Raw genomic sequence first — 16005 nt, 5'->3', positions numbered from 1 at the left:
ATTTTCTAACAGGAATTATTTGCAGCCTTGCAAGCCTGTGTATTTAGATTTTGTGATTTGTATTTTACTTTTATATCTGTAAAAAGCTGCTGTTTAAAGTTATGGAGTTCTGAAAAAACTAAATATGGTGGCATTGTATATGTTTCAGCTGTGGATGATGGAAATCTAATCTATCCTTTTTTTAATATATATAGACAAGAACAGTAGCAGAAACAACTAGGGTAACATAACTTTTAAAGTGCAGATTTGAACAATGAAAAGACAGGTAATACAAAATTTAGGTTGTAATATTTAATGAATTCACATAATCACAGAATTGTAGGGGTTGGAAGGGACCTCCAGAGATCGAGTCCAAACCCCCTGCCAAAGCAGGTTCCCTACACCAGGTCACACAGGTAGATGTCCAGGCGGGTCTTGAATATCTCCAGAGGAGACTACACAACCCCCCTGGGCAGCCTGTTCCAATGCTCCGTCACACCCTCCAAAAAGAAGCTCTTGCACATATCCATGTGGAACTTCCTATGCTCCAGTTTCTGCCCCTTTCCCCTTGTCCTTTCTCCACAAACTGCTGAAAAGAGTCTGGCCTTGCCACTTTGCCCACCACACCAGAGATATTTATAGACCTGAATCAGGTCCCCTCTCAGTCTTCTTTTCCCAAGGCTAAACAGACCCAGTCCACTTAGCTTTTCTTCACAGGGGAGATGCTCCAGGTCCTTCACCATCTTTGTGGCCCTCTGCTGGACTCTTTCCAAGAGATCCCTGTCTTTTTTGTAGTAGGGAGCCCAGAACTGGGCGTAGTACTCCAGATGAGGCCGTACCAAGGCAGAGTAGAGGGGGAGGATCACCTCCCTCAACCCGCTGGCCATGCTTTTTTTAATGCACCCCAGAATGCCGTATTCTATATATGCTATATTCTGATTTTCTTTATTAAACCCTTAAAGAATGATTAATTCATAAAAATATAGTATTAGCTGACTTTACTACCTCATGTAATAAAGTGCTTTGTAGTTGCAATGAGTTTTGAAAGCTGTATTTAAATTGTTTTATAATTAGCCTAATAGTGTGGATTTGTAGTTGGCATGTTAGTAACGCAAGTTGCATTTCATGACTGAAATAAAATGGTACAGCAGTGTAATTATCATCTTTGTTGCATCTTTGTAGAATTTTTCATATAAAACTTCCCTTTGTTTGGAGGCTGTTTGCTTAATCCATGCTACTTTCAGCCATTTATTTCAGTTCCTTTGTAAAGGTTAAAAATATCCCGAGAAAGACTATTCTCCTTCAAGGATTTAAAAATATGTTGGTTTTTTTTTTTTGTTTCAAAGTCATAGTTACCTGTTAAAAACTTCTGATTTGCTTAATGTTTTTAAATTGCAAAACCTGTTCTCCACAGAATCTTAACTGTGAAAAACAGTTTCCTTTTAAATTTAGATTAATTTATTTAACTTGTCCCTTTAGAGGTGACTACTTTCCTTGCATGTCATAATAATCAGTATTTAGTAGTTTAGTAAGGACAGTCCTGTATTCCATTTAGTAGTAGAGAAAGCTAAATGTGTACATTTCATGTAGAATCAGTAGGATTAACAGAATACAGCATCCACTTCCTGGTATTTTACATTCATATCTTTGACTTTCTTCTTATTTAAGTTCCTTTTGACAAATTGAGGGTATGCATGGTGTAATATAATGAGTAGTAATATTCTAATAATAAGTAGTAATATTCTAGAGTGTAAAGGAGAGACTCACATTAACTATCTTATCTTACAGCAAAGATGATGTTTCTTAACACCACCAGACTCTACTGTTAATGGTGTATTATATTTTCATAGGTATCCAAATTATGAATTTATCAGTGATAACTCCATATCTTGGTCAGCGGGACTTCATAATCGATACACTGAAAACTCCCTAAGAGGTGTTATTCTGGATATCCACTTTTTGTCTCAGGCGGACTTCCTGGTCTGTACATTTTCATCCCAGGTAAACTGCAGTATAAATACAGTATAGAATATATGTACTGGTTCTGAATAGTATAGAATATATGTACTGGTTCTGAATCTTCCTTTTCTTCTTGCTTCTGATATCTTGGTCTCAGTTCTCTCTGATGAAAATTTCATGGGACTATTGTGGGTTTTTTAATTTTTTTATTTTTAATAATATGTGAAAATTGAGATGACTTAGCACTGGTTGATTACTTCTCCCCTATTGAAGTTATTGGCTTAATTATGGCATTTCAATTAAGAAAAAAAGTTTTCTAGTTTTACATAAAGTTAATATATAACTTGTATATTTGTTTCTACACAGCTTAGTTAAGGCATGCAAGTAAGTAAAAGTAATTCTGAACATGTTGCTTGACTTAATAGCAGGAGTGACAAGGAAATGAGAAATATAATTTCTAATTAAAGACTACTATGTTTCTAGAGATCCGAGGACTTTTATTTTATTTTTATTAAGAACTACTTCTTAAAAAGCATATTTTGAAGGTTATTAATGTTGGCTACTTCAGGGCAAGATATGAATAAACTCCAAACTAAAAAATCCCTGGTAAGAAAAGCCTGTGAGAAGCTATCCACTTCTAAAAAATGCTCTATTCACCTATATTGACAAGGTGATTATCAGCTAAGAGCTAGGACTGTGTATGCCAGATGTGGTTAAAAAAAAAATAATAGTAATAATATTCTAAAGGAAGTATTATGTGCTTTTCAGTAAAAAGAAAAAAAAACCACCCCAAGAACAATGACAAAAAACAACTTAATGAAAAATTTATGATGTGATCTGCTATTATTATATTTAGATAACTGTGCTGAAAACATGCTGGATATAAGCATAGAAGAACAGTGTTTAAGTTTAGGTTTTACAATTGCTTTGACAGAATGTATTTTAGGTGAATTTTAACTGTTTCAAAAGACGAATATATGTTAAAATATATTAGTATAAAGTGATGAAGATTGAAGGGGAACTCTGGAGGTCATCTGGCATTAACCCCCCTTTGAGAATACATTTGAGTTGCACAGTATCCTTGAACTCTATCCTCATTCTCCATCTCTGTGCATTAATAGTAGATATTTCTGCTGAATTTTCAAGTTTTCAAGAAGTGTGTAAAATATATTCATATATATCTACTTTCACTATCCTTTCATCAATGAAATAAACCGTTTATTAGAATATTGGATCACAGCAATGCCATGCTAAAGATGACTCATCCAGTATGTAATCTGTGTGAAGAGAAAGTAAGAGTGAGAATTTATTTTCAGTGTGATTTTGGACTGTATATTTTATACTGGATTTTTTCCATTTTTCTTGAGGGGCAGGGGGAAATCAAGGTGTTTATTACAGAGGTATTTTTAGAAAGTTAGTATATACTTGAATAGGATCAAACTTTTTAGGAAGGATCCTATATTAGTTCTTCTTTGTGCTATGAAGGCTAAATGAATACCGAGTAGAAGTCTGTTGTTTAAAAATCAGACATGCCAAGAGAAGGCCAGATCTACCTTGACACTGTTTGTAATGTGTCACAATAATTGAATTGCCTGAAAAAGCCACAAATTGCAACACAATTGCAGAATTAAGGTTGTATATTAAAACAAATAGCAATTTTGTCTCTTCAGTCTTCATTTTGGATGAAGTTGTAGCTCTGTCTGAGAGACTTATTTTTCCTGATAATCTCATTTTCTTTTGGGGTTTATTAGTCCTATGTTTTGCATTGTACCCGTAAGTATATAGTTTACAAAGCGAGTAAATCTATGACAAAAAATAAGAGACTTATTACTTAGCTTCACATATAATTCTTTATGTGGATTCTTTGCCTGCTGCTGTTGACAGGTTGGTTTTCTAGGTTCACAGCTTTATAGCTGTGGAAGTAATTACTGAATGGAAATTTTGCATGCTTTGTCAGATTTGAAGGATTTACTAAAATGACTCATACTGAAAAAATTTAAAGTCTTCCACAGCATTGTGTGTCTTTCCTCTTTACTGGGTGCACACACAAAACATCAGAAACAACCACAAACTATGAAATAACCTGTTACTAATGTAATGTTAATAAAAATCAGAGAAAGATGTAGTAATCTAGATTACAAGTCAGAGAGATCACAATGACCAAATCAGGCATCTGACATATGAGACCGAATGTGTTCAAGTCTGTGGGGCCCAATGATATGAATCCCAAGTTCCTGAAGGCCACTGGTGATATAATTGCAAAGCATTCTCCATCATATACAAAAATTTGTAGCTGTCCCATGAATTCCTCAGTGACTGGAAAAAGGGGAACATCACTCCCATTTTGAGGAAAGGGAGAAAGGAAGATCCAGGAACTGGACCACCATTACTGTGGAGTAGACTTTGAAATGTAAGTTCTAGAAGTTCATCAAGAAGTAAAATATACTTCAGTCAAAAAAGAAAACAAATCTACTTTTGTTTGCTTAGCTAAAAGTTATCCATCTTAAGAGACATACTGGCTAGTGTTCATTTGGAAGTTCACAATTTTTACTGAGAAGCAGACCATTGCAAGTAGTTATTTACTGTGTCTATGCAGAATCCCAGTTCAGAGCTGCATGCTGCTCGTTAGCAAATACATAGCATTTTCAAGTACTTCTTAACAAATAGACTGAATATTCCTTGTTCTTCCTTTTATAAAATCTAGTTGTTACACATTGTTTACTGACTATAATATATTTTAGGCACACAGACACAATACTTATAAGTTGTTGTTTTTTTAATTTATTTCCAAGGTTTGTCGAGTCGCCTATGAAATTATGCAGACGCTGCATCCAGATGCTTCAGCATATTTCCATTCTTTGGATGATATCTACTACTTTGGGGGACAGAATGCACATAACCAGATTGCTGTTTATGCTCATCATCCACGAACTGCTGATGAAATTCCTATGGAACCTGGAGATATAATTGGAGTAGCTGGAAATCACTGGGATGGTTATTCAAAAGGAATCAATAGGAAATTAGGAAAAACAGGCCTGTACCCGTCCTATAAAGTTAAGGAGAAAATTGAGACAGTCAAATACCCTACATACCCAGAGGCTGAAAAGTAGAATAAAAGGAAGACATTTGGCAGTTAAATCTCACTTCTTTGACTCAAATCAGTCAACATACTAATGGTTTATATGGGATTTGAATTTGCATTTTAACATGCATTTAAAATCAAAGCCTTTGGTAACGAAACTGGATAAGAAACTGAGAACAGATGGATGGGCTATTATCTGAACTCACTCCTAAACATTTTTTGTTATATGCACTCTCACACATGCACACACACAAATGCATACAGCAGGAAAACTGTTGTTTTATACTTTTTGTCTCTTCAAGATTTGTTCCAGTCAGTAGTCTTATGTGAGCTCTCAGCTCTTTTCTCTGCCATTATATGACAATAATGCTCAGACTTATAACACTGCCATATTGTGTAATTTGAGTAACATGAACATATTTTGTATGTGCAAAATTTAAAACATGGTGCCTATATCTGAAAGATTTGTGACATTTTTAAAAGAGCCATGCCTGTTTCACTGATGCGCAAGAGTCAGTTTTCAGTTGTTACCATGATCACTGGATTTGCTTCAAAGAGATTCAAATTTCAGACTAGATTTCTTTACAAGTTTATTTTTAGCATTCCATTCGTTACTTCTCATGATTAATAAAATAAAGGATACATCCAACAATGAAATAATCACTGTCTGTTAGGAGCTTTTGTAAAACCATGCCATAAACAAATTTGTCAGTACTGAATGTTTTTGGACATTGCTTTTGATTTAAAAAAAAACAAGAACAAAAAACCAGAAGAAGAAAGTGGCAGAACTGGAGTTTCATCAAATGTACATGCACTTAGAATGACAGCAGGTGGTGGCAGAGTGGTTCTCGGTTCTGTGGACAGCAAGTTTTAACAGGATGACTTCAGTGGCATGTTTTCTTACACCTGTTTTCAAGCATTTTCTTTTACCCTCTATGTTTCTCTTATGAAAGTATTTTTTTAGTACTACAGGTAGCTATTTATAATTCAGGCATTGTATCTTGTTGATTTGAAGCAAAAATATTCCAGGTCTCCTATTTTTAGATCCCTTCAATTCACATGTTATTTCAGGAGGCGTATATGCTGTTTTCACTGCATTAGTGCTCAAAAAAGAAATTAAAAAAAAAAAAAAATCCATCAGTTTACCCAGAAATTAGTAGGTTCCAGTAAAATATACACAAGAGTACAGTTTATGCATGATATTAAGTTGTTAGTAATTTTTAGTGTTTTGAGGTCTGCTGCTAGTCTATACAGAAAAGAGAATTTAAAAATTTTACAAACAGATTCACAGATTTTGAGGGTTATGTATGTGTGTGTATATGTAAATGTACAAGATATTAATAGTATTTCCAATTGAGAATAGTATTAAAAATATTGTACAGGTTCTGGTGCTATCAGAGTTGGGATACTGGAAGTAAAGACAATCTTTACTCTTCAGATACTGAGAAAGTGCCACATGAGTAAATGTTTTTAAAAAGTGTGGCTGTTAAAGCTTAAAATGATATTTAATTTTATTTATGAAGACATCAAGGACAGTTTTGACTCAAGAACGAATAAATGCACTTGATCATGAATAATTTCTACTATAAAGTAGATGGAAATCCCTGGAGCTGTGAAGTTTAGCAATAGTTTTCTAATTGAAATAGTGATGAATTAGGTGAAGTATGGTTGGTATATGGTCAAATTAACTAATTAGTTCCCTGTGGCATTGTTTGCAGGGCAGATCCTGTAGATCCCTTGCAGTTATGTGTTCCTCAAGTGAAAAGCTATTGTGTTTTGAAAAAGAACAAAATCAAAAGTGCTGTGGAGAAAAAAGATAAGTTACCTGCTACTAGTATGAAATAGATATCTTGGTAAAAAATATACCAAATGTTTTAATGAATAATTGAAGAGTAAAGGAAAATGAATAAAAGAAAGGCAAGAAATGTTGAAATTGAATATTTGTGACTAAAGCTGACTCAAGTTAACTAGTATTTCTGTATTTTTTAAAAAGAACTGAGGAAGCTGTTTGGCGTTAGATTACCATCTAAGTGATTTTGACAAATTTTCTATCAGCTTAAGCCAAACTTGTGGCATTTTGGAGGTACAAATGAAAGCTAATACATAACTTTTCCTTAAATTTGTATGGTCCATGTAAAGCTATTATTGTTATTGAAACTTGAAAATATTGAAAGGTAAAAATATTTCTTAGTGGTTAAATCAATGCATTTTATCTTTGGGAAATGTAATTTATAACTATTTCCATACAAGTATTACATTATCTATTGGATATTTTTAGATTTTGGATGTTTTATTTTTGAAGCTCTTTATTTACACCTTCAGACATCATAGTTCCAAGCTCGTTTATTGGGACTGGCACAAAAATAGTATAAATGAATTAACATATGAGAAAATCCTCTGTAGTCAGGGAAGCTGATAAAAAATATCACAAGAAAAGATAAATAACAGAATATTTAAGATGAACCCAAAGGCAAGAACATATCTTCTGATGTAGTGACCATAAAACTGAAAACACTGATGCTGTGGAGTAAATATCCATATAATTTGGCAATTGCTTAACTAACTGTAAAGCTGACGAAATATTGGCAAGGTGCTTGTGTGTTCTTACGTATTCCAAGTACCTAATAAATAATTCTCTTATTGTCTTTGATGAAAATGATGGTTAAATCATATGAAATTATAGAATTATTGTTAATAATTAAGACACGTTTTAATGTAGATGCTGTGACCTTATTCCTCTGGATCATATTCTCTATTGCTTACAGTGCAGTGCTTCTCAGAGGAAGCATCATAGCAGTAGGCTGTTTGCTGGATGTATCTGTCTCTAGAGATGTTTTCCTAAAGACTGTGAGTCAGTTATGGCCTAGAGTTCTGGGACCTTGGGATGTTAAAAGTGATTATCAATTACAGTGAAATCAAGATAGATCCCTCTTTCCGTACTATGGTTAAATGAAGATGAGACCTCCAATTTTCTATTGTAGCTAAACAAACAAACAAAACAAAACAACAACAACAACAAAACAGGAATAAAAAATTGTCTTACATACCTGAAAGAATGCAGAATTTTTGAAAGTTTTAAAACTCATTAAGGTACTATCCAGAATACTTGCAAGCAGGCATTTACACACCTTGTTTGTTTCATTCACTTTGTAGCTCTGCAATGGTTTTTGCCTCATACCAAACTACCAAGTCCTTATACAGGTCCTTATAGTCTCTCAAACAAGATAATATTTAATTAAATTTTTTCTCTTTAAGAAGCATTTGTGCATGTGTGAGTGTGTTGTATTCATAAAGAAAAAAAAAAACACAAACAAGAAACAATACTGTTTCCTTCTTTGTTAATTTATAATTGTTATGTTCTTTGTAATAACTTATTTTCTAGGTAAATGTAGTCTCTGTATACAAAATATTCTAATTCTCAGTAGCTGGTCTAAGAACTATATTCTGACATTCAGTTAACTAGTCTTCTGTGACCATGGTGCACCTTATAGCCTGGGACCATAGTCAGCTCACTGCTGCAATTACACCAACCTGAGTTCTGTTCTTAATTTTCAGCCCAACATGCAGTCACTTGGATGGAATTCCCAAATTTCCTCTTCCAACATGCTGTCTTGGTGAACTGCAAAATATTGTGGATTTGTTCATGAAGGATGATGTTTTATTTCAAAATCTAAAAGTACTTTTCTTCAGAGAAATGTTTTGTCTACCCCTTCTACCAATGGACTTCAAGGAGACTTGTGATTATCAGAAAGATTTATCTTTACTGATTTTTCAGAAAATAGAACTGATCATACTTCTTTTACGGAGAGGGATTCATAATCTGAAAGCTTCCTCCAAAACTGAAACATGTTTCATTTTCATGATAGGCTTTTGTTTCTTTAATATGCAGTTAGAAGATCTGAGTATCAGCTTCTGAGGTAGAATCATAATAATATGTAAAATAGAAAATTTTCATTACATGTTCTCCTAGCTAAAGGGAGAATGACTTTGCTTCATGCCAATGGAGCAGCACCTACGACTTAGGTCTTTTTCAAAACAGTGAATTGAACTTTTGGTTTTTCAGTTCATAGGAGTCTTTGCAATGTAATCTCTCTAATGTTTGAAGAATCCAGGTGAAAAGCCTTTGCTTAGTTTGTGAGGTGGGGAATAAGTCTAAAACAACTAGATATTTTATACTTCTAAGTTGCTGGATCAATTTTATAAAGCCACAGGATACGAATAAACCTTTCAGAGATTAATGATCTTTGCCAGCAGATCCTTGCCAAAAATACTTAATTTGCAGTCCCTTTTTTTATTTTGCCTTGTGCAGGTCTTAGTCTTGTTTATAAACATCATGCTGGTTATGTTCTGGTCATTGGCTGTTACTATATTACTTATTTATTTGTTGTTTTGTTGATGAAGTCTAGCTGAAATGTTCTTAAAGGACTTAAATTTTATTTGGTTTACTTGAATTAAAATCACATTTATATCTCACTAAAAATTCCATTTGCTGAACCATCACTAGAATTCTTTTCAGAAGCTGCAGGCTTATGTCAAGGGCTACATTATGTACTGCAGATTTTTAAGGAGCAAGACTGTAGCAAAAAAAAAATAATTTTTTTTAAAATCATGTACAAATATCAACCACAAGCAAGTTGGGCTGGACTGCTTAGTATTCTGTCATTTCTAAAGGTGTGAAATATGACATTACAAGGAACAAGTAGGTGGGTAGTATAAAATTTCCAAGCCTGCAAAAAATTGTTAGTGTGTGCCTGCATGACTGGTTGCATTAATTGTTTACAAGATTATTTCAGAATCAAAGTACATGAGGAAGAGTGTGAGGGGAATCTGAGAATCCCTGCCACAGTGTGGGTGCAATAAAAAGTGGTCCTTACCGCTGTTGGTACTTTGTGCAAGTGCCTAATGTTACTGATGGTGTTTGCTGTTCAATTGAACCTTTATTTTGCATGTTTATTTCCTTTGATATAACTTATTTGTTGATGGAATCCTGTTCCCACTTCAGTTGAAACAAGTTTGGATTATACAAGGGTGTGCCAATTATTTGCACCAAAATATCTTTTATAGTTTCCTAAAATTATCTCCATGCTCTTAGGCTGATTTTTAAGGAGAGATTGGTGAGGGAAGGATCTATCTCTGCTGGCATGGACAGTTACATAGTTGCTGACACATACAAGTTTTACTTTCAAGTTTGCATGATTTTTCACTTCTTTTTATAGATTAAAAGTATATTTTTTTAATTTTAGTTTATTTATGAAGTGTTTTATTGACATGGTGAGATAAAGTCCCAACTGTCCTATGCTTTGTTGAATAAATCTGTCAACCCATTTCCTCTCATTCTCCTAGACATCTGCCAGTCTCAGCATTCCAATAGGAGGACCTTCTAGATGGTTATTTTCTGAAGACTATGACTTTTTTATGCTTTTTCATTAACACTGCTGACTGCTTGCATATGAGCCTGATCTGTATAGTTCTGTATGAACCTTTATCAAACCTTTCTGCTTAGTGTATTTTGATTTATTTATTTATTTATTTTGCTTGACCAGAAAAACAAGGAGACAGCAAGTGTGAAAATTTAGTGGGTTTTTTTATTTCTTTTAGTGGTTTTATTTATTTGCAAAATGCATTTGAATCAGAAGAGAATACTTGCTACTCGTACCACAACAAATTTCTTGACCAGATGAAGGATTTCTTTGGATAGTGTTCCTGATCCATTTATTTTTTTTTATTTGTCTGGCACTTCTAATGCATTAACACTTGCAGTTTAGACAAGTGATAAAGGACGTAATCTGAATGCAGTCTTTTACAGAACTGTAAGAATTGGGTCATGTTCTTTGGTCTTAAAGTCCTTTATTTTAGCTTTGTCTTAGGCTTCCTGCTCTTTCTTTGGCATATATTCTGCTATAATAGAGCTGCACAATTCTCAATTACTTGACTAGAAGTACAACCACAAGAATATTACATACTTGTCTGCAAGAATGCATTGAATGTGGAGACTACTGTCCATTTCAGCTGTCTACAAAAGATCTGTCTCTGAAAGAAGCCAAATGTGTTTGGTGAAGTCTTTCCTGAATTGCAACCTGGAGGTGTGGAAGGAGACCAAAAACCAGGACATCCTACTTAATTCTTCACGAATGGAAGGAATCTGACATCTGTTATATCCAGCCAAGATGCTGGAAAGGAACTGACAAGTTGTCTTATGCTTCAACTTAGTGTTGGAGAATGATCTGTGATGAATTTATAATTTTAAATTTGTGGTCTCTTTGTAACATCTATAAAACATGATTTGGTTTCACGTGAGAATGAAATTGTTATACTGAAGGAATAAATTCAGACTTATGGGCTTAAACTGCTAAATGGTATTTCTTCTTGCCTTGGATGGAGTTCATTGTACATTAACATTCTTAAAATTATTTTTTATGTCTGTATTTCAGTTAATCAGCAAGTTGATCATTTTTAACATAAGCTTAACTAGATATTGTTCAAAGGCTGGAATTAATGAATCTTTACATGATAGTTTAAGGATCAATGGGTGTATAAATTTTTCCTTTGTACTTGTATTTTTCTTTTGAATTTTGTAGTGTTTGCTTTTATTTCTGTTACATTAATATTTTGTTTAGGTGTTTATATTGATTACTGTTGTGTGAAAAGGAATTCTTAAACCAAACCAAACTGCTAGCCCAAGTATCAGACGTCAGATTCGGGATGTATTTTTAGTACCTTTCTACATGCTGCTGACATTTCTTATTTTTAGCATATTTATATGTTTGATTCTGAAACAATGCAGTGGTTTAAGAAATAATGTTTGCTTCGTTGGCTCCCATTCCATCTTTTGTATCTTAGCAACTAACCTAGCATATGCTAAATGTATTTCAGCATGAACTGAATTAGGTTCATTTATGCCACTGCTGACTGAATTAGTGAGAGTTTCAGAAGTAAACATGAATGTATAAACTTCATTTTTGTGCTTCTAAAATTGTGTTGTAGGAGAGTCAGTGCAAGAACAAATGGAATAATAGGTTTTTGTCACCCTTTGCTGGCCTGGCTAGGGCTTGCTCCTGCCCCTTTTCAGTCTCAAGATAATAATTTGCAGTAATGTTTTGTGGAGTAAAATGATATGCCTTTGCAAACATATATATTTAATCGGAAGGGATGAAATCTGTTGAAGAATGTAGAAACCTCTAGAAGACATGGAGGATGTGACCAAAGTAATGGTTGGCTTGACATGAGATTGACTGGAGGTCATGGTCTTCCTGGTCTGCACTGTCAGAACTAATATAAGACATTGTTCAATCGTGCTGGAAAGATGCTGGTTTCAGAACATGCTGTTTCTTTCTGATGAGGTGCATCTTGTCAATGTAGGTGCTCTGCTCCTTTATATAGTGAACAAGCCTAGCTTTTCACTGCGGTATTTACTTCATCTTGATCTCCCTTGAAAGTCTCCCTGGAAGCCTTTTTAGTGTGAGAAAGAAAGGCATACACTGGGATTAAAAAAAAAAAGAAAAGAAAAGAAAAGAAAAGTCTTTTGATGTTTGTGTTTCATGTTTTATTTCTGAGGTTCTTGTAGTTGGTCTTCTTAGAAAATCTCAACATAGATTTTCCTTTCTTTGTCAAGTATTGAGATCTATAGACAATAATCTGGAGTTACTGTCATCTGAGAGGGCAGTGACCCCTTAGACAGTGGACATACAGAAGACATACAGAATTCTCAAAAAGTGGTTTGAGCTAATTCTGTTATATGTTTCATACAAGTATTGTCACTGTTTTGCCTTATACCTTTTTTATCCAGCTTTGCTTCAGAGTTTATCTTGCAGTTGCAGAAGGATGTGACAATATTGTTTCCTGTGCTCAAAAGGCAGTTGTAAATCAATTTTCCAAGTATGCTGCTAGTACAAGGCACAACAATGGTCATTAATCTCTTCATTTATGCAATTTCTTCCCCAACAACTTCTCTACAAGTGGTGCCAACTTAATTTCTTTTTTTCCAATTGATTTCCTCCATCTCTGTTTTTATGCATAGAATGCTCTGCTACTCTGTTCATTCAGATCTCTCTGAAAAAGAAAAGGTTTTTATATGTAGAAAGAATGAAAACAGACTAAATACAATTATATTAACAGATTTGCTTTTTCATCCAATTCAATATTTTATATATCCGTTTTCTTATAATTTATTTTTACGCAGGAGCAGAAAAAAAAATGTTACTGCTCAAAAGTTCATGTATCATTCTTTAACAGTAAACAATAGAAAGGCTTATAGAGGGAGTGAAGCCTTTCCTAGCGCTAACATTAAAAACTAGAAATTCCATTAAATTCCTAAAAACAGAACTGCATGGAAGATTACTCTGAATGCAGAGTAAGAAACATACGGAATTATATTATTTCCTGACTCCTCAGTTTTAACTACCTCATCCAAGTTGCTTCTTATCTTTGAAGAATCAACATTAATTTTCACCTGCTGAAATGAACAGATTCTTTGATTTACAGACTATGTATCAGAGCAATGATATGAAGTTTTGTCTCAACATTCTTAATCATAAGATAAAAATGAACTTGATGTTTGGTTACTGCATATGGTATTTCTGCATCTTGAGGGATCCGCATAACTACTTTATAGTGATACATAGCATGAATGGTAGAACCTTAAATATGTGTATCTTTGGAAAGAGTAGGATTGTCTGCTTATACGTGAGGGCAATGGATTGGTTTGTCATGTTAATTAATCATTTTAATTTCTGTCACGGGTTATGCAAGTTATATGACTGTCTATTGGACTTCAGTAAGGCTAAAGAATGATTTGTGAAAAATCTTGGTCCATTTTAACTGGATGCTTTTATTAAATTATGGTAATTTATGGATTCAAGGCCTGTCACCTTTTTATCCTGTCACACTTTCAATGACTTAATAATAAACTGTAATAAACAGAATTATATCTTATTATGCTAAGATTCAATGGGTAGCTTAGTCATGCCCAGCAGCAGCATGAATTTATTTGGGGAAACTCCTCAAAATACATAGTGAGCACCAGTACTGTGTTCAGAGTTTCGTGCTCGAGACCCTACAAAATATCTGTCTAGGAAAGATTTAAGTTTCAAAGCTGTAGTTTTCTTTGTAAACTCTGGGCTCCTCCCAGTATTTACTGTGTGTGCACTTGCAATTTCTTAGAGCCTTCTGTCCTTTAAAAGGCAGTGTCCTTCGTCTTTACACTCTTCCATGAAATTTCTAAAATAATTTGAACTTTGCAACATTTCATGCATTGTGTTGCCTTTCTTCCATATTTTTTTTATCTGTATGCTTTTTAAGACTGAAATGTATAGAATATTTATTCGGAAGTTTTCACATCAGTCTTGTGCATGTGCTCTGTTTCATTGTTACAAGTTTTCCACTAAGTCATAAATGAAGACCCTAAAATCTGCAGAAAATATGTGCAGCTCAGCTGTCATAATGGCCATAATCTTTAGTTGGTTTTGAATTAAACTATTCAGAATTTGCTTATTTTGAGAGACTGTCAAGTTCTATAATTTGCACCAAAAACGTTCAGACTTCGTATCCCAGATAGGCAGTGGAGTGCAATGTTACGAACTGTCAACGATACCAGTGCTGAATATAGTCACAGTTCAAGTATTTTAACCAATTTCACTCATTGGTGCACACAAGAAAGCGATGTAGGCTTCTGCACAGACATTTTACAAAGCATTTTGAACAACTGGGTCTGTTTTCCATCTTGGATTTATTTCTTACCTCAGTCATTTATTGATGACAATTGAATAAGTATAAACACTTGAAGAAAAAGTTAATTGTGTATTTAAAAGCTTTACCTCTGTAACCAGTATATTCCCATAAATACTCTAATTTCATCCAACTTTTCCCTTAGCTTCAGGTTTGCTAATCTGTAATGGAGAAGAAGTGAGAGTGTTATTGTGTCCTTTACAACATGTGTAAATGGCAGGTGTGAATTTATGAACTGAGGGGTCTTAATTCTCTGACTTCAGGTTCAGGAATGCATGCCCAGCCCCATGGGATTGTACACAGCAGCAGTACACCTGGAAAACAAGCTTCTAAACAGGTATGTGCTTTTTTAATTATTAAGGTTTTCATATTAAGGGAGCGGTGTATCTGCTTTTCTCTCAGTAGCTGTCTTTCACATATATTCTGCTCTTCATTGTGTTATCAGTGTCATGGATTTTTTTAATTATCTTCTACAACGCTTTTGGACTGAGTCAGCTCTTATGGCTGCAGTCTGAGGATTTAGGGCATGTGGAGAAAGCTAGTCAGTTCTTTCCCTCCCAGTATAGGCTAAGTGATGGAATAATTAGTAGAGCTTTTTTCCAAATATATAGTAGCCAAATTAATAATTATCTCTTTTTCAGCCATTGCTGACTGTAGCAGTATTTGTCTATCAATGCTAGTTCTAGAATATGCGTAAACATCTCACTGTCTATTTTGTTTTTAAGCCTTTTATTTTGAGGAATGTAGTTAGAGGACACTGACTACGTTTATGAGAAAACCTCAAGTCATTTATCATAGGATTTTTTTTCCCTCATTATCTGAGTCCAAGTATCCACAAACAGTGGTGATCAAACTAAATGTCACTATGACACTGTAAATGATGGGTGCTTATTAGCCCTAATCCTTCTAAGGTCACTATAGCTTTACATTTTGGTCTTGTCAGAACTTGAACCCTGCTCAGTAATTTCCTTTAAAACAATATTATTTTTTTCCTGAAGTAGAAATAATGCTATCACTAAGTGCCAGGGACACCAAAACTACAGGTGCCAAGATTTTGGACTGAATAAACAACTTAGTTTCAGTCATTGCTTAGACTAATCATGTTGATTTTAGCAGTATTGCAGAAGAATCTAGACTAGATCAGTGTTGGCTAAATACTAGCTGTAGCTATTACTGCAACACAGTCTTATTGCTGAGTGAAGTCACGGAATTTGTTCTCTGTCTCAGCAGGATAAACAATGCATATTAGCAAGACTCAATCC

The 16005-nt window shown here is 34.1% G+C and overlaps 1 protein-coding gene and 1 long non-coding RNA gene across 3 annotated transcripts in view; one reads left to right on the top strand and one right to left on the bottom strand.

The window, feature by feature from the left end:
* The window catches only part of FUT8 (fucosyltransferase 8), a 66423-nt gene extending 56807 nt beyond the window's left edge, over nt 1–9616 (top strand). For both annotated transcript variants that reach the window (XM_015864462.1, XM_015864463.2), the window contains 2 exons: nt 1830–1980; nt 4731–9616. In XM_015864462.1, coding sequence (XP_015719948.1) covers nt 1830–1980; nt 4731–5048 — 469 coding nt within the window. In that variant the 3' untranslated portion in view covers nt 5049–9616. The remainder of the gene's footprint in view (nt 1–1829; nt 1981–4730) is intronic.
* Nucleotides 9617–10609: 993 nt separating this feature from the next.
* On the bottom strand, nt 10610–14918 carry LOC116653466. The gene is made up of 2 exons (XR_004307335.1): nt 14833–14918; nt 10610–13069 (listed from the first exon to the last, which is right to left on the bottom strand). It is a non-coding gene; the product is annotated as an uncharacterized LOC116653466 (long non-coding RNA).
* Between the last annotated feature and the right edge of the window lie 1087 nt (nt 14919–16005).

The sequence above is a fragment of the Coturnix japonica genome, chromosome 5, assembly GCF_001577835.2.
Source record: "Coturnix japonica isolate 7356 chromosome 5, Coturnix japonica 2.1, whole genome shotgun sequence".
NCBI lineage: Eukaryota > Metazoa > Chordata > Aves > Galliformes > Phasianidae > Coturnix > Coturnix japonica.
Note: the sequence above shows the minus strand (reverse complement) of the source record. Positions and strands in the feature narration are given on the sequence as shown.